The 17,698-nt window shown below is 56.9% G+C and overlaps 1 protein-coding gene across 1 annotated transcript in view; it reads right to left on the reverse strand.

Moving 5' to 3' along the window:
• MINK1 (misshapen-like kinase 1) overlaps nucleotides 1-14,538 on the reverse strand; it is a 32,270-nt gene extending 17,732 nt beyond the window's left edge. Inside the window, exons 1-9 of the mRNA XM_015427913.1 lie at nucleotides 14,470-14,538; nucleotides 4,222-4,278; nucleotides 3,518-3,643; nucleotides 3,169-3,279; nucleotides 2,457-2,547; nucleotides 2,136-2,266; nucleotides 1,834-1,888; nucleotides 1,445-1,523; nucleotides 66-241 (exon numbers count right to left, since the gene is read on the reverse strand). Coding sequence (XP_015283399.1) covers nucleotides 66-241; nucleotides 1,445-1,523; nucleotides 1,834-1,888; nucleotides 2,136-2,266; nucleotides 2,457-2,547; nucleotides 3,169-3,279; nucleotides 3,518-3,643; nucleotides 4,222-4,236 — 784 coding nt within the window. The 5' untranslated portion in view covers nucleotides 4,237-4,278; nucleotides 14,470-14,538. The remainder of the gene's footprint in view (nucleotides 1-65; nucleotides 242-1,444; nucleotides 1,524-1,833; nucleotides 1,889-2,135; nucleotides 2,267-2,456; nucleotides 2,548-3,168; nucleotides 3,280-3,517; nucleotides 3,644-4,221; nucleotides 4,279-14,469) is intronic.
• Between the last annotated feature and the right edge of the window lie 3,160 nt (nucleotides 14,539-17,698).

Here is a 17,698-nt window from a genome sequence, read left to right on the forward strand (position 1 = left end):
CCCCCGGAAGAGAGCCGAGAGCCGGCCGCGGGCCCGCCCTCCCGCCTCTACCCCCCCCCGCGCACCTTTCTCCCCCCTCTTCTTGCGGGTGCGATCGATGTGGTCTTTGAGCTGGATGCGGACCTGCCGCTCCGTGGGCTGGTCCCGGATGAAGGGGAACTTGAGGAGCTGCTCCGTCGGGGGGCGGCTGGTGTAGGCCTTGACCAGGCAGCTGTCGATGAAGTCAATGAACTTCTTGGACCTGCAGGGGAGGCAGCCGCAGGGGGGTTTGTTCGGGCACAGGCATCTCCCCTCCTCCCCTGCTTCTGTGCCCCGCCCCTCCCCTCCCCCTCCCCACATCTGGCTCTTTTGCTGGGTGTGTGTGTGTGTCACAGGTGCTGGGGAAGCCTGGAGAGGCGGCTCCTGGGTGAGCGGGGGCGGAGCTCACGTTCAGAAGGGACCAGAGGTCCAGCTGCCAGCCTCTCTGGTTAAAAGGGCAGCAGCTTTCAGACGGCGGATCTTGGATTATGTGTGTCCAAAAGCCATTCCCTTCTGGGAATCAGTCATTTCAAAAATTACATCATTGATTCATATAGATCTAGACATCACACCAGAAGACCTCTTATTAAACACCTGGGGAACCACAGTTAAATCTTATTCCATCAAGGAGCAAGTATCTCTTTTGCTATATGCTGCCAGAAACACAATTGCATTGAGTTGGAAATCTCCAAAATCTCCTACTCTCACACAACGGCAGCAGAAGATCTGGAACCTGCGTGTGATGGCTAAAATTACAGATAATTTAACAAGGATAGCCAGTCCTTTTAGTCACTCCCTGTCCCCCACTATTCGGATCCCCAGACTCGGTTATCTCACATCGCAAGAGGAAACTCCACGAATGGTTGTTGACCTATGTTTCTGATTCAATTTGGACTATGACAGTGTTAGGATTTACTATCATAATTAAATCGTTAAACAGAACTGATACTTTCAAACTTTGTTTTAGTATATGACAACGAATTAATGGTTGTTAACAGCAGGTTGAGTTAATACCGGAACTACTAGCAGTTTGAAACTGTTTGGAAATGTTATGAATTGTATGTATGTACTGAAGTTTGTTAAAGACCCATAAAATATTAATGATAAAAAAAAGAACAGGTCTTAGCGGAGGCCACTCCAGCTCATTCGCGAAAGGCAACAGCCCTCCCCAGGGGGCCGGCACAGTGGAACCCCACCCCCCCCCGGGTCTGGGACTGAAGGCTTCTCCAGCACTTGGATGTGAAGCGGACGGAGCCATCAGAGTGGGGCGAGGCCAAGCCGCAGGAGGGGTGCCCAGCTGTGCCCCAGCCCCCCCTCTCCCCCTCCTCAGGAGGGAGCCACTGCTGCTCAGCCTTCATGGGACAGTCAGGGTGGGACTTGCGAGAACGTGCACCCGGGGGGGGGCTGGCGGCGGCAGCCCACATACCACTTCTTGGATTTCAGCTTGGGCGGAGGGTTGCGAGGGATGAGGAAGAGCGCCCGCATGGGGTGCATGTCACACAGGGCTGGAGGGAGGGGGAGAGAGAGAGAGAGAGAGAGAGAGAAATAAGAGCACTTCTCCCAGGAAGGAAGGGAACCATCCCCACAATCGGCCAAGGCCCACGTTGCTGGGAAAGACTGAGCCCTGGACCCCTTCCCCGGGACGCCCCCATCCCCCTGCTCCTGGCCTTGGCCCCAGGAGCGCCCTCCCCTTTCCAGAGCACCCGGGAGTCCTGGCTCAGCTCCTTCCGGACACCCTCAGCGCCAGCCTGCCACCCCACCCAGCCACCCCCTTCCCGCCCCTCTCCCCGCAGGGCTTTCCATGCAGACACTCACGAGGCGCTCCCTCGGCCATCTCAATGGCGGTGATCCCCAGGGACCAGATGTCGCTCTGTGGAGAGGAAGCGCAGGCAGGTGGGCACAAAGGCACAGCCTCCCCCTTCTGCTTCCAGCACTTGCCGGTGGGCCCCCCCCCCCATACCGTTCCATTGTCTTAACGGTAAGCAGAAACCCATCCGGCACTCCTGCCCCACTGAGCACACGGAGGAGGAGGAGGAGGAGGGTCTCTCTACACCCGTCACCCAGCCAGCCTTTGGGGGCAGGGGAGGGAAGCAGCCCCCACTGGGGGAGAGACGTACCCTGTAGTCGTATGTGGCGTCGGGGTTCTCGTCACAAGCGATCACCTCTGGGGCCATCCAATAAGGGGTGCCGATGAAGGTGTTCCGACGGCCCACTGTGCGGTCCAGTTGGGCGCTCACCCCAAAGTCAACTGAGGAAGAGGCGAGACGGGGTGTGCATGCGCGCCTGTGTGTGTGTGTGTTTGCCCTTGCACACAAATCCCCTGGACGCACAGTCTACGTCACTTCTGACCGCCCCCCCCTGCCCCCGAGGAACAAAGGGCTCCCCCACCGGGTTTTGAAGTATGGCTGCTGTGGGGCGGGGCCCAGCCTTTCTCTTACCCAGCTTCACTTCGGCATTCTCGGTGAGGAGGACGTTCTGGCCCTTGATGTCTCGGTGGATCACCTTGTGTGCGTGGAGGTGGGCCAGGCCCTGGGAAGAGGAGGGAGACACCACTGGATGCCAAGGTCGGGACAAGATGGCATAAACCAAAAAGGCTGAGAAAACACACACACACACACACACACAAAACCCAGGAAAAAGTTGCACAATGCGATAGATAGATGAAACTACACAAAACATAACACCACTAATTTAATATGTAAAGAAATCAAAAGCAGGAAAACAAACGGGTGCACACACAATATAAAGATCACACACAATGCCAAATAAAACAAAACAGAATGCCAAATGCGTTTTTGGCACAAAGCCTTCACGAGTGGCTTATAACGCACACTGTGAAGAACGTAACAAACCACGAGAACCAGCAAGATAACCAACTCAAATGCTGGAAGCGTACTACGAGCTCCTTATACAAAACCAGCCTCCCCTCCATTCCTACACGTCTGGGTCTCTCTGGTCCAGCTAACAGGATCAACACACATGGGGTGAGTCTCACGCAGCTACTACCAAGTAGCTCAGGCAGCCCTTCCCCCCCCCGCCGCCGCAACCCCAGCCCATCAGATGGCCGGTCCCCCTTCTGCTTCTGCCTTCACCCCCGCCCCGGGCCTCTTGCACTCCCCCGGGCGGCCGCAGCCGCTCTGCCCGTCGTACCCTGAGGATCTCCCGGCAGATGTAGGCGATGCAGTCCTCCTTCAGAGCGTTGCCCTTGGTGTTCTTCACCAGGTCGGTCACGGAGCCGGCCCCACAAAACTCCATCACGAGCTGGGGGCAGAGGGAGAGAGGGGAAGGCTGGAGAAATGGAGACGCCAAACAGAAAGGCAGCGGAATGCTCCTTGCCACGCAGGGCCCGGACCACCACCCCACGGCTGACCTTGACGAGCCTCCCAGCGCCCCTTTTGCACGAGGCAGGGGGCCCTCCTGGCCACCCCCGAGCAGCAGCCCGGCAGGCAGGCAGACTTGGGGGAGCTGGCCGGGGCAAGGCCCCCTCTGCTTTGCTCACCCAGAGCTGGTCGTCATTCCCAGGGGGGCTCTTCTTAACGAAGGCCCCGTAGTAGGTGGCGATGTTTCGATGGTGCGAATACTTCTTCAGCATATTTATCTCTTGCTTGATCTCTTCCTCTTCATCCTTTTTTGGGGGAGGGGGGCAGAGGGAGGGAGAAGTGCCAGAGACGCTTTAGGCTGGTCCTGCACTGGGCAAAGGGTTGGACTAGGTCGTCTGTAGGGGCCCTTCCAGCTCAAGGATTCTATGGTTCTGTGTTTCGGCCCATCGGTGCCCCTGCATCCCGCTGAGTACGGTAGCGAGCCCAGGCCTGCAGCCTTGGACGGCCGCCCCCCACCGGAAACCTACTGCCGCTGCGGATGCGCCCCATGATGCTGCCGGGCCTCTCTCTTTCTCTCTCTCTCCAGCCTTCAGTGCCACTCGACCATGGCATGCCTCTCCTCACCAGGGACTGTGGGCTCTGAGTGACGGAACCGGGACTGCTCCCACATCTGACCCACGGATCTCCGGCTCTTGAAAGCTCATCATCCCCCCCCAAAAAAGTCTGGCTGGTCTCCCAGGTGCTGCTGGACTCGAATCCGGCTCTTCTACTGCAGACTGACATGGCTGCCCTCTGAGTGCCGCTCCGGAGACTGAAGGGCTCCCCCCCCCCCACACCCGTCGCGCTCTCTCACTAACACACACACACACTGCTCAGGCCATACCTCAGTGACGTCCATGACTTTGATAGCAGCCAACTGCCCGGTCTTGACATGGCGGCCCTGGGGGGAAAGAGGAGGAGGAGGACGTGGCATTCACACAGCCAGCAAGGCCCTCGCGCCTGGCCCCGCCTGCCCCCGCCGTGCCACAGACAGAGCCCAGCCAGACTTGTTCTAGGACTGCACGGAGGCCCCAGCGTCCCACCCCCCCCCCCCGCGCTCAGGCCCAAGAGGCGGAAGAGCCACTGAAAGGACTCCAGGCAGCCTCTCCAAGGCCAGGCAGCGCCCGGCTCCGGCCACACCATTCCCGGGGCTGCCACATTCCTGGTGTGGTGGTTAAGTGCGCGGACTCTCATCTGGGAGAAGCGGGCTTGAGTCCCACTTGCACCTGCTCGAGGACCTTGGGCAAGCCGTAGCTCTGACAACAGCTGTCCTTGAAAAAGAGCAGTTTCTGCCAGAGCTCTCTCAGCCCCACCCACCTCACAGGGTGTCTGTTGTGGGGAGGGGAAGGGAAAGGAGTTTGTGAGCCGCTCTGAGACTCCCGAGTGAAGGGCGGGGTATAAATCCAATCTCTTTTCTTCTTCTGCTCCATTCCCCTGGGTCCACAACGGCCTCTGCCCCTCTCCCCCTTTCAAGGGCTGCCTCCTCCCACCTAGTGGTACGGCCTGTCCAGCTTTTTTGCCAGTCCATGGAATGAGCAAAACAAAATGTCCAGGACACTGTTCTTATAAAGGGGTTGGAACGGCCATGGAATGAAAGGCCCTTTTATGAAGGAGCCGAGCTGTCGTTCAGTGCAGCATCCTCTTGCTGGATCATCTTCTACCTTTCCAACCTGCTGTCGGCACCGTTTGTGGGACGCCGTGTGCCTTGGGGCTCAGGCAGTCTTGTGTTTGCTCTGCTCTCTCATGTTGTGGTCCTCACCAATGTTCCCTCTAAGCTGTGGAGTCTTGTGAGCAAAAATTATACTTTGTGAGCTACTGGCATAAAAGTCGTGAGCAAGCGATTTGGCTACTGCATAAATCAGTTTGCTCTGGAGCCATCCTCCCTGAGCTGAGACAAAAATCTGTGAGCTGGAGGCGAAAAAACTGTGAGCTAACTCACAGTAACTCAGCTTAGAGGGAACCCTGGTCCTCACCCCCCAAGCGCTGCTCACTCTCTGCTGCCGGATGGTGGGGGGCCCGGGGGGGGGGGGGGGGCTGGTATTCTGTCATCTGCCTTCAGTCTCATAGAAAAAGGCAGGCTGGGAAAAAAGCCAGCAAATCAATCATACTTTTGGTGCCACTAAGAGATTGGGGGGGCAGCTTTTCAGGTTCCTCGGCAGCCGTGCTCCGTCACCCCACTCAGCCAAGCGGGAGGCTGCAATCTGACGGGATCAGTCCGAGAGTACCACGGCCTGAGACACGGACAGAGAAACCTGGGCCCAATTGAAGGTTGACCTTTATGCGGATGACCATTAGGGAGGGTACAGCTCTTCTCTGGGGACCCCTCTCCTCCAGTTTTTGCATTATCCCTACGACCGTGCTCAGAGCCCAGCAGAGGGAGCCAGAGGCCCGTCCAAGCTGGCCGATTGCCCCGGCCAAGGCAAGGCCAGGGAGGAAGTTCAGCCTCTCCCCACCTCGCTCCGCTCCCCCCCCCCCACCAGGAGGGGCAACGGGTATGCTACAGCCCAATCGCTCGCTCACAACTTTAATGCCAGGAGAGCTCACAAAGTAGAGTTTTTGCTCACAAGACTGCACAGCTATGAGGGGGAGTGGGAGTTGGGGTGCCGGGATTCCAGTAAGCAGCAGGAGCCTTTGGGGAGCTGCCTGCTGTCGTGACTGCAGGGCTGGACTCAGATGGGGGGAGGGCTGGGGGGGCAAGCCAAGCTCAGCGGGCGACCCTGTGCTCCTCAGGCACACTCCCAGCCCAGCCTACCTCACAGGGTGGTTGTGAGAATGGACTGGAGGAGAGGGGGACGATGTAGGCCACTTTGATTCCCCACTGGGGAGAAAGGCGGGGCAGAGCCCCACCCCGGGCCCCCTCCTCCGTGTCTCACTGCCCCTGGGCTGAGAGGGGCTGATCCGCCTCCGCTCTCCCCAGCTAGGCCCACGGCTGGCCAGCCAAGGGGGAGCGTGGGGGGCCCAAGTGCCTCCCCCAGCCAGGGCTTGCTTGTCTCTCTGCTTCAGCCCTCCCCAGGGGCAGCCTCCCTGCCTGCCCTCCAGCATTCGCCTCCCCACCCCGGGGAGGGCCCTTCGAGCGCTGCTGGAAAGGGGGGGGGAGACCGGCAGAGCGCCACTCTGCATTTGCATAGCAAGCCCCCTGTTGTTGCCCTCAGCCCTGCGCTGGCATTGTCTGCGATGCCACACAGCCTGGCGTGGGTAGCCGTTGCCTGGCAACAGCCTCCCTCTTCCTTTCAAGCAAGTACTCTTGATGAAAAAGCCTCCCCCCCCCACAAGAACGATCTGGAACACCTCAGCTCTGCAGCCTCCCCTGCAAGGAAGCTGGCTGGGGGGGAGGGAGGCGAAGGCCATTTGGAGACCCTCCCCCCGTGGCGGATTCAGCCCCCTCCCCTCCTCTCCCACAGAAAGGCCACGGCTCAGACACCCCAACTCCCACCACACACCCCACCGGGGAAAATGCGCTTGCCTGGATTCTCCCTGGCGGAGGCCGCCCCTCCCAGGCCCCACAGCCAGAGTCACCAGTGGGGCACAGCCATCAGCTAAAAGGGAGGTGGGCACACACACACCCGCCCCCCACAGTCCCAGGAGAGCGTCCGGGCTGGGGCTGGGCCTTCCCCGGGAGGAGGGCGGTCAGCCCAAAGGTCTTTTAGGACCAGGAGGAAGAGAGTCCTTGCTTTGGAGCCCTCCCCCCCCCCCCCGGGTGCCCCCCCCCCAAGAGAAGGGAAGGAAGCTGGCACTGGGGGGGGGGGAAGGCTGGGTGAGCTTTTGCCCACCTTGAAGCTGAGAGGAGTAAAGAGTTTGGACGTTTAAAAAAAAGACCCAGTTTCAGAAAGGGACTGGAACGGATAGAGACCAGCAGACACAGACACAGACACAGACACAGACACAGACACACACACACACACACACAGAATAGGCCTCCGTTCCCATGGGAACCGCTGCAGCGAGGGGCACCCCTGCTCCCCCGTGGGGCGTGGCTTAGGCCTGCTTGCGTGGTGCGCTCCGCCCTGCCCGCCCCTTGCAGCGGGGCACCTGCCGCCCAAGGGGCACGAGATGGGTCCGGTCGGGTCCACCGAGGGGCAGGGGGTGCAGGCTGGGAAAGGCCGGCCAGGAGGAGAGGGCCAAGCCAGGACTCTGTGGGCAGTGCGGAAGGTCGGAAGGGGCTGGAGAGGAAAGTGAGGGGGTGTATCGCGGGCATCCCTGCCCTGGCCCAGCAATGCCACCCTCTGGCCCGGGCTGCTTTGCCACCATCACTGGCTGGACCACGATTCCTCCCCCCCCCAACACCCCCTCCTTCCCCAGGCTCTCAGCTTCCAGCAGCAGCCGTGGAGAACAGCTGTGGCAGGGCCTCTGGGCAAGGTGGAGCCCCAAGAGCAGGGCTGGGGGGGGGGAGGGAGGGAGCCAGGGGCCAAGGCTGGCTTCCAGCCTTTCTGGCCCCCTCCCTGAAGCTGGTGTGCGCACACACCAAGCAGCTCTTCCAGCAACTGAGCACCAGAGAAGAGGAGAGGAGATTGGATCTATGCCCCGTGGCCCTTCGCTCCCCAAAGGGAGTCTCAGAGCAGCTGACAAACTCCCTTCCCTTCCCCTCCCCACAGCAGACAGACACCCTGTGAGGCAGGTGGGGCTGAGAGAGCTCTTGACAGAAACGGCTCTTTTCCAAGGACAGCTCTTGTCAGAACGATGGTGTGAGGACCCCTTCTCAGGTAAAGGGAACCTCAGGAGCCCAAACCTTTCCTGACAGGTAAGAAAGAATGGCACCAATAGCAGGGTTTAAAAATGAAATACGAGGAAAGATTTATTCTTAACGAAAGGCAGGGAAATGGGAAAAGGTTTTATAATAGCAAACAGTTGGCAACGAACAAATGAAGTTATACAACCAATAAACTAGGGTTCCCCTGATTAGGCTCTGAATACCAAATAGCCCTTGTGTGAGTGGATGTCTCTTGTTTAACCTGGGTCTGACCTTTTACTCTGACACAACCCTTCAATGGAGTCTGCTCTGCCCCTCTCTCTGGGACATCCTGCCACTGTCTCCCAGACTGAGTGTTTTCTCTCTGAAGGCAGCCACTCAAAAGGCCCCCTCCTCCATTAGATTCACTCTCTCCCCCAAAAAGAACCCCTCCAACCACCCTTCCAACTGTCAGCTCTCCTTCCCCCCCAGCCCCCTCATGGATGCTTCCGTTGTCCTGGAGGCGACTCACCAATCAGAGTGAGCCTCTGCTACTACCTCCCCTCAGAGTGGTTTTTCATAGTTCATCACAGATGGCTTGCCCAAGGTCCATCCAGCCAGGTGCAGGTGGAGGAGGAGTGGGGAATCCAACCCGGCTCTCCCAGATCACACTCCATGCGCACTTCACCACCACACCAGACTGGCTCTCATCATGAAGCCTCTCCTGCCTCCCAAAGGCCAGCCGGAATGCACCTGGGATGCTTCCCTGGACATCCAGGAGCCCCCACGGTTTGGCTCCGGGGCTCTCAGGACGGAACGTAAGGAGGTCTCTCGCCTCCAGGCTCACCCCCTGGTCCACTTGGGCCAGCCTGGTCTCCTCCAAAGGGCAGAGGCCCTCCAGGCCACCCCCGGGGTCCTGGAGCCAGGGCTTAACCCGGGAGCTTCTGGGCGCAGGGCCTGGGCTTTTCCACCAGCGGCGAGGAGATCCTCACGGAGGAGAGGTCCGTGGGTGGCCACTGGCCATGGTGACGAAAGGGAACCTCCACATCCAGAGAGGCAGTCAGCCTCTGAGTCCCAGAGCCAGGAGGCGGCCTTGGGGGAAGGCCTCGGCCTCTGTCTCTTGCCTGCTTGGTCCTCCAGGGCAAGGGGTGGGAGGCTGTGAGAGACAGGAGGCTGGCCTAGAGGGACCCGCACTGGCCTGATCCAGCAGGGCTCTCCTGAGGTTCCCCAGCCAGCCAGCCAGCAGATCCGAGGCTGCAAAAGTTGCCCCAGGCCCGCAGTTCACTGTCGCTGGAGCAGAGCTGCCCGGAGAAGAAGCAACAGCGGAAGGGATGGAAAGGGAACACCGGGGGGGGGGGGGGGGGGGGGGGGAAGACCAGAGCAAGCGCCAAGCAGAGCCACGGGTGCCACTTCTGGAAGAGCACCTGGGCCACAGAGCAGGACTCTCCACCCTCTCTTTGGCCGTGGTCTGTGCAGGGGGGCGCTCAAGCCACGGTGAGTGCGAGCAAAGCATGCAAGGGGCAGGGGATGCTCTCTGTGTCCTTGGTGCTTGGGGGGGGCAACAGTGGGGGGGGGACTGGCCCCACTGACAGACCTCCTGATGTGGTCCCTGGTATTTCTGGCCACTGTGTGACACAATGAGTGTTGGACTGGGTGGGCCATTGGGCCTGATCCAGCATTGGCGCTTCTCTTCTGTCCTTCTGTTCTTATGCGAGACTCCTGCCCTGGACACGACTCCTCTGCACAGACAGACCCGCTGCCCCTGGGAACGTCACACAGGTGCTCGATCCTCCAGCCACGCCCCTTTCCTGGCCCAGGCCACCCTTGCAGTGCTGCTGCTGCTGCTTCACCGGCCTGAGGCCACACCCTGCCCAGAACCACACGCAGCAGCCACCTCTGCGACCCCCCCCCCCAAGCAGCAATGCTTCACACTGCCACGGATTTGGGGGAACGCCCGGATGTGGCTTCCTTCAGCGCAAGGAGGGCGTCAATGGGATGCAGCAGCAGCAGCGGGCTTCCGATGGCTTGAGAGGGGAACGAGGCACTTCCAGGGCAAGAGGCACAGCCGTGGCAAGGGAAGGCTCCCCGGGGCTGCTGCCTGTCCTCCGTCAGAGCTTAAGGTTGGGGGTGAGAGGGAACTCCCCACTTGCCAACTACAGAGAACCTCTTCTCCCTCCCTCCGGTTGGCATCTCACCCCCTCCGGAGTCCTGGAAAGGGGGCCCTCGCTATGGCACACCACACACACACACACACCGCTTCCTTGCTTGAGGACTGGACTCAGATGGGGGGAGGGCTGGGGGGGCAAGCCAAGCTCAGCGGGCGACCCTGTGCTCCTCAGGCACACTCCCAGCCCAGCCTACCTCACAGGGTGGTTGTGAGAATGGACTGGAGGAGAGGGGGACGATGTAGGCCACTTTGATTCCCCACTGGGGAGAAAGGCGGGGCAGAAACAACCCGACCGGCCAGCAGAGCCCCACCTGGGGGCCCCTCCTCCGTGTCTCACTGCCCCTGGGCTGAGAGGGGCTGATCCGCCTCCGCTCTCCCCAGCTAGGCCCACGGCTGGCCAGCCAAGGGGGAGCGTGGGGGGCCCAAGTGCCTCCCCCCCAGCCAGGGCTTGCTTGTCTCTCTGCTTCAGCCCTCCCCAGGGGCAGCCTCCCCGGCCTGCCCGCCAGCATTCGCCTCCCCACCCTGGGGCCCTTTGAGCGCTGCTGGAAAGGGTGGGGGGGAGAGACCGGCAGAGCGCCACTCTGTATTTGCATAGCAAGCCCCCTGTTGTTGCCCTCACCCCTGCGCTGGCATTGTCTGCGATGCCACACAGCCTGGCGTGGGTAGCCGTTGCCTGGCAACAGCCTCCCTCTTCCTTTCAAGCAAGTACTCTTGATGAAAAAGCCTCCCCCCCCAACAAGAACGATCTGGAACACCTCAGCTCTGCAGCCTCCCCTGTACGGAAGCTGGCTGGGGGGGAGGGAGGCGAAGGCCATTTGGAGACCCTCCCCCCGTGGCGGATTCAGCCCCCTCCCCTCCTCTCCCGCAGAAAGGCCACGGCTCAGACGCCCCAACTCCCACCACACACCCATCCGGGGAAAATGCGCATGCCTGGATTCTCCCTGGCAGAGGCCGCCCCTCCCAGGCCCCACAGCCAGAGTCACCAGTGGGGCACAGCCATCAGCTAAAAGGGAGGTGGGCACACACACACCCGCCCCCCACAGTCCCAGGAGAGCGTCCGGGCTGGGGCTGGGCCTTCCCCGGGAGGAGGGCGGTCAGCCCAAAGGTCCTTTAGGAGCAGGAGGAAGAGAGTCCTTGCTTTGGAGCCCCCCCCCCCCCACGTTCCCCCCCCCAAAAGGAAAGAAAGCGGGCACTGGAACTAGCTAGAATGGATAACTTAAGTCTAATGATGCAAAATAAAAATGAAAGGGTACATGAAAAGAGATGGGAAAAAGTATATATGTGGATAGAAAAACTGACAGAAAACTAATAACCCCAACTTGTAAAGAAAAAATAAGAGATGAATGACTCTGATTTATATGTAACTGGAACAGATGAAATGTTTGTGTATATAAACGTCAACAAAATAAAAAAAATGGCAAAAAAGACCAAGTTTTATTCAGGTACGAGCTCTCCCTCCTCTACGAGGACAGATCTGCACATTCCCCCAATAGCTAGCAATCCAAAACAGTCCAGTGGCGCCTGAGCGGTGGGTGTTGCCTTCTGACACACTTCCAGTGATGTCAGGGGGTGTGGCATATGCAAATAAGTTGTGCTAATGAGGTATGCTAATGAGCTTCTGCACCTCTTTTTCTACGAAATGACCCCTGGAGTAGACTGTTGTAAGATGAAAGTTGTTTATTTATTTATTACATTTCTACCCCGCCCTCCCAGCCAAGGCTGGCTGAATATATTGCTATATTATTAATATATTATTAATAGCGGCTTAGGTAAGAGGCTTCAGTTCTTTGCTCTGCAATTTTTAAAAAATTGGTTTAAATTGAATTAGAGGTATGATATATGACGGATGGAATACTTTCCTGTGTTCTGCATTGCTTTTTCTAAGAAATATTTGTTGGTATATTTTTTGTATAATTGTTTATTGATGTAAGAAAATTAAGGACTCTGATGCCTGAAGACAAACTCAGGGGTGGTAGATACAAATTAAGGGCCCCCCATTAGCAAAATAATCCTTCCTCTCCTGTCATGTAGCCATGCTCTTTGAAACCCTGCACTGGCTGCATTTGTTCAGTGCTGGCAGAAAACACTTTGTGGCTGCGGTCAGAGAAGAAGAAGAGGAGGAGGAGGAGGAGGAGGAGGAGGAGATTGGATTTATACCCCGCCCTTCGTTCAGAGTCTCAGAGCAGCTGAAAAATTCCTTTCCCTTCCCCTCCCCACAACACACACCCTGTAAGGTAGGTGGGGCTAAGAGACCTCTTTTGAGAATTGCTCTTTCAGAACAGCTCTGACAGAACTATGGCTTGCCCAAGGTCATCCAGCAGCTGCAAGTGGACAAATGGGGAATAAAACCCGATTCTCCCAGATTAGAGTCCGTGCACTTAACCACTACACCAAACTGGCTCTCGAGCCATTTGGCACGGTCAGGAAGCACTCCTGTTTCATCCGTTAGTATTTGGCATGGAGTTGCTCAATCAGACATCCCAGTATAATTCGTTTCCCTGTGGGTGCAATCCATCACTGCGTGATCAGATGGCATGTCTCGGCGAGTGGGCTTCTTTTGGCTTTTCATGTGCATGCACATAAAAGAGGAATTGAACCCCCACATGAAGAGTTCTCCATGGACCGACTATGCGGTTATGTGCATATCGCTAAGCGGGGGGGGAAGTGGTGCCAAGTCAGGATGGGCTAAGCAGTCCATCCTGATGGCCTGAGTGCACGCTTGAGTGATCGGACTAGGGGAAATCCATCCGTGGCCCATTTGGCAAATGTTAGGATCGAACTTTCCCTGGTGTCTTTTAACTCCGTTTCTGTGTTGGGGCCGCACAGGGTGCCGACAACTATGGGACCTTTTCCAGATGTTTCTGTCTGATTGTGAACTCTAGATCCACCAGGCATTCACAGCTAAGTCAGATCTAAAGGCACGTCTGACCACAGCCTGTGGCACATGGTGGGTGATGGAAGAAGCCTCTTTCTGAACAAAAGTTTGCTGTGAACATTCCCAGAACTGAAAGCGTACTAAAATAAAATCTTCCAGGGCACTCATAACCAAGGAACAGACGAGGGGAACCACTGAAGCTTCCTATTGCCTCCGCTCTCCAGGACAGGGACTCACCAGCTGGTTTCCCAGTCAGGTCAATGGCCTATCTGCCCTGGTACAAGTGATTCTGTGCTCTAAACAAGTTGGTTGATTTAATGGCTTGAACAACTGTGACACTGGGAGATACGGCCTCTTCTCCAGTAAATAAGATTAGTTCCTAGAGAGGCCAAAAGCCCCCACAAGTTGTACCAATTGGAAAGCTATCATGCAGGTGTGAAGCTGTTTGGCACGGTGCTTTGATTATGATGAACTACAGCAGGGAATATTATGACAATTCAGTCAAGAGCTCACTTCACCAGTAACTGAGGGCATTCACTTAAGCACAGATCACCTGGTGACTGTGCTGGTGTCAAAGTTTGCACCACAGCTAAATACAACATATTCCTTGTTAGTGAGAGCACAATAGTGATTTAGGACAGTCCCATAGTAGTCATGGTGGCCATGAAGTCCTTATTGATATTAGATTCAGACTTTTCTAAGTCTTGAAGGTGCTACTGGAGTCTTGTTATTTTTTACTGTTATTGACACTAGACCAGGTGGTCTGTCCTTAGATCTAGATGTCTTATAATTGTATGGTGTCCTGCATCCAAGAAGTTCTCTGTTTCAACCTCACAACAATCTGTTTGGTCATTTTGATTGAAAGACTCTGAGTGACCCAAATTCACCTACTGAGCTTCATGGACAACTAATGATAGAAACTGAAATTTCCCAATCCTATTGTGACCTTAATATCACAATGGAGGTCAGGTGTTTGGAAATGGACTAATTTATGGTTTTATATCTGCTACACACGCAACACATGGACTGTGCACACATCTGTATACCATGAGGCAAAGAAAGCTGTTTGCATCACCTACTGTGTGAGAGAGATGTCACATTGGGAACGCTTGCCTGCGTTTTATGTTAATGTAGCTTGCACACATTCAGCAGGGCATTATGGGTAGAAGAAGCACATGTTAGCCGCTGCAGAGAACCTCTTCTCCCTCCCTCCGGCTGGCATCTCACCCCCTTCAGAGTCCGGGAAAGGGGGCCCTCGCTATGGCACACTTCTCACACACACACACACCGCTTCCTTGCTTGCCTGCAGCCACCCGGGTCCCCATTCAGAGGAGCTGCCGGGGCCCAGGGGCCGGGATGCCCTCGCTCGCTGGCACTCACTCACCTTGTAGACCTGCCCGTACGTCCCATTGCCCACCACCTCCACCAGTTCGAATATGCCAGCAGGATCCTGCGGAGGAGAGAGAAGCAAGGGGTTACAGAGACAGAAGCGGGCTCGGCTGGGGCGAGGGGGAGGGGAACCACTTCTTCCAGCTGTTGCCCCAAACCCTCTGATTGGCTGACCGTGGGGCAGAGAGAGGACCGTCTTTGCGCTGGGGCTGGTGGGCCACACACAGGAAAGAGGGCTGGCAGAGGAGCCGGGCGTTCTGCTTCCACTCAGCCAGCCAATCACACCGCCTGGTGGTGCTTTATTGACTCCGTGCCCCCCCCCAAGAGCTGGGGAATCCTGGCCGAGGCTGCTGGGGAGGCTGGGTCCAGGACCCCCACGGCTCTGTGCACTGGCCCTCCCAGGCTGTGGGCTGGAGGTTCATTCTGAGAAGGATCCCACCATGACTAGAAGTGTAAAATGTCTGGAAATTTTGAAGCTCGGGGAAAAACCCCAGTTTTTTTCCATTTTTTTCCGGGGGGAAAACGGAAATTTTTGGGAAAATTGAAAAGAATCCCACATTAGCATTTCTTTTGTCTTTTCCAGACTGAAAGTCATTCTGTTACTTTAGGAACATAAAATATGACTATGGACATTTTTACTTGGCATGAAATTATCACAACTAGCCTATTAAAAATATAGTGTATCCAAACAATTATTACAAACAGAATACCCACCCACGTGCAAAAAGAAAACTGAAACCGTTTTCTTTTCTTGTGACAATAGCACCTCCTAAAGGAAGAAATGCATCTTGTTCTTGCATTGGAGAGTTCAGTTGGTAACCTAGGACTTGTTTGTCCTCAGTGCACAGAAATTAGATCAATCTGATACCATACGCATTTTTTAGAAATGATCTGGGAAATATTTGAACACCTTTTCTTAAAATATTTTATTCATCATGTTAAAATAAAACGTTCCATAATGATTTTTCCCCCTTTTCTCTTCTTTTTTCAATTTTTCCAATTTTTTGGAAAAAAACAAAAAAGGCTTCAAGGAAAAACGTGGGGAAAAATGGTTTTCCCCCAAATTTTCCCGGTTTTTCTCCAGGCCTTCACACATCTAACCACGACTAGGGCAAAGGAGGGGATGGAGGCAATTCTGCAGCTCTGGAGTCTGCCGCCAAAACCAGAGGCCTGAATGACGCGTATCAGCAGAATCTGTTGGCTGCAGCTTGTCTGGGCTACCTGAAGAGCAGTGTTTCAGCTGAGTGAGTGTGAGCTAGCTCAGAGTTTTTTAGCCTCCGGTTCCCACCTTTTTGTCTTCGCTCAGGAAGGATGGGGCTCCAGAGCAAACTAATTTGTGCAGTAGCCAAATCACTCGCTCACAACTTTAATGCCAGGAGCTCACAAAGTGGAACTTTTGCTCACAAGACTCTACAGCTTAGAGGGAGCATTGCTGCAGAGTTGGTTTTTCTTCCAGTCGGGAATCCGTTGCACTCAAAAAGGAAGGCTGGCTTCTTTGGAAGACAAGAGTGCCAGGTTCAAGGATTCCAAACGCTCCCCTCTCCAGCCCTGAAAGTGTGGGGCATGTGTGGATCTGTGTGTGCGTGTGGGGGGGTCACTGGGGGCTAAAGAACCAGCACCTGCACATGCTCAGAGACTGAACTCTGAGCCCCCAGAGCAAGCGGACTGGGGACCCCCGCAGATCAGGGGCTGGAGGAGGTGCGAGGCGGGGCAGGCCCACTCCCACCTCAACGCTTTCGGCACAAGCTGCTGCCCACCTCTTTTCAGGGTCTTCTATGTGATTCAGGGAGTTTGGAACTCGTAGGAAAAACTACGGCAAAAGTTCACAGGCCCCCGATGTCCCGAAACCCCTTCTGGCCACCTGGAGGGTCCCTCCTTCCCACTCCTGCCCTCAGCCGTCACCCTTCTCTGCTGCACGAGAACACCCTGTCCCCATAAGCCGCAACTCGGGGCCAAAAGAGCGACCCGTGGCCTCCTCCCAGAGGAAGGCCCGCCCCGCCGTGCCCTGCGGCGGCAAAGCTGGCTCGTAGGCATGGGGAGAAGGCAGGGGCAGGGGGTGAGGAAAGAGCACCAGCCTCGCCCTGCCCCTGCAGCCCCGGGACCAGTGCTCCCTCTCAGCTGAGTGGGTGTGAGCTAGCTCACAGTTTTTTAGCTTTCGGCTCACACATTTCTGTCTTAGCTGAGGAAGGAGGGCTCCAGAGCAAACTAAATTGACGCAGCAGCCAAATCGCTCGCTCACAACTTTAACGCCAGCAACTCACAAAGTAGAATTTTTGCTCACATGACTCCACAGCTTAGAGGGAACATTGCCCGGGACCCCAGCCGGCAAAGGAGAGAGGCCGGGGGGGGGGCACGCGGGTGAGCCCCAGAAGCTCTGGCAGGCCTGCTGCTGGGACTCAGGGTGCCCCCCCCCCACCCACTCACCCAGTTTGTCTGGGCAAGCCCCACTCCCACATCAACAACCGCGCAGGTGGGCATGGCAAGTTCTTTGGCACTTGGGCCCAGAAAGGCTGCCTGCCCCACCCTCCCAAGGGCAAAGTTAGGAACAATCCCCTTGTGGGCTGGAGGAGGCGGAGGAGGAGGAGGCGGCAGACTCAGAACCAGGCAAGGAAGGGGGCGCTTCTGCCCATCACCAGCAGCAGGGGGCGCAGGAGGACCTGGCAGCCTCTGGGCAGGAAGACGGCCCTCCTGGCAAGGGTGGCGCGCAGCCACCGCCCTCCTCCGGTTTGGCTTCTTGACAAAGGCTGCCCCCGGCCCAGCTGCGGAGGGACTGCCACCTCCCATCTAGGCCACAGCCTGGCACGTGTCTGCAGCCACGCTCCAGCAGCGGGCCACGTCCCAGAAGATGGGTATTAATAGCTCCTCATTACAACAAGATGAGAGAACCCCAAAGGAGACCAGGAAGAAAAAGCGACTCTGGCCTCTATAGGCCACATCCAGCCTGGCGCTTGGCTTCGGAAGACACAGGCGAGCAACCAGCAGCCAGCACAGCTGAGCGTGTCTTGGCTGGGGGGGGAATCCACGTAATGGGAGCGACCAGGGAGCGGGAAAGCGAAAGAAGCGGTACAGGCCCCTCCTGTGGCATGCCAGGGACGTGCAAGGGTTTCTTTACTGCACAACAGTCTGGCTAGGCGGTGCACGGCTGTGTGCGCATGCAGAGGGGGACCCGAGCTCTTCCTCCAGGAAGCCTGCTGGAGACACCACACTGTGCCAAGCGGCCACCC

Source organism: Gekko japonicus, unplaced genomic scaffold, assembly GCF_001447785.1.
Source record: "Gekko japonicus isolate JY-2015 unplaced genomic scaffold, Gekko_japonicus_V1.1 scaffold761, whole genome shotgun sequence".
In the NCBI taxonomy this organism is placed as follows: Eukaryota; Metazoa; Chordata; class Lepidosauria; order Squamata; family Gekkonidae; genus Gekko; species Gekko japonicus.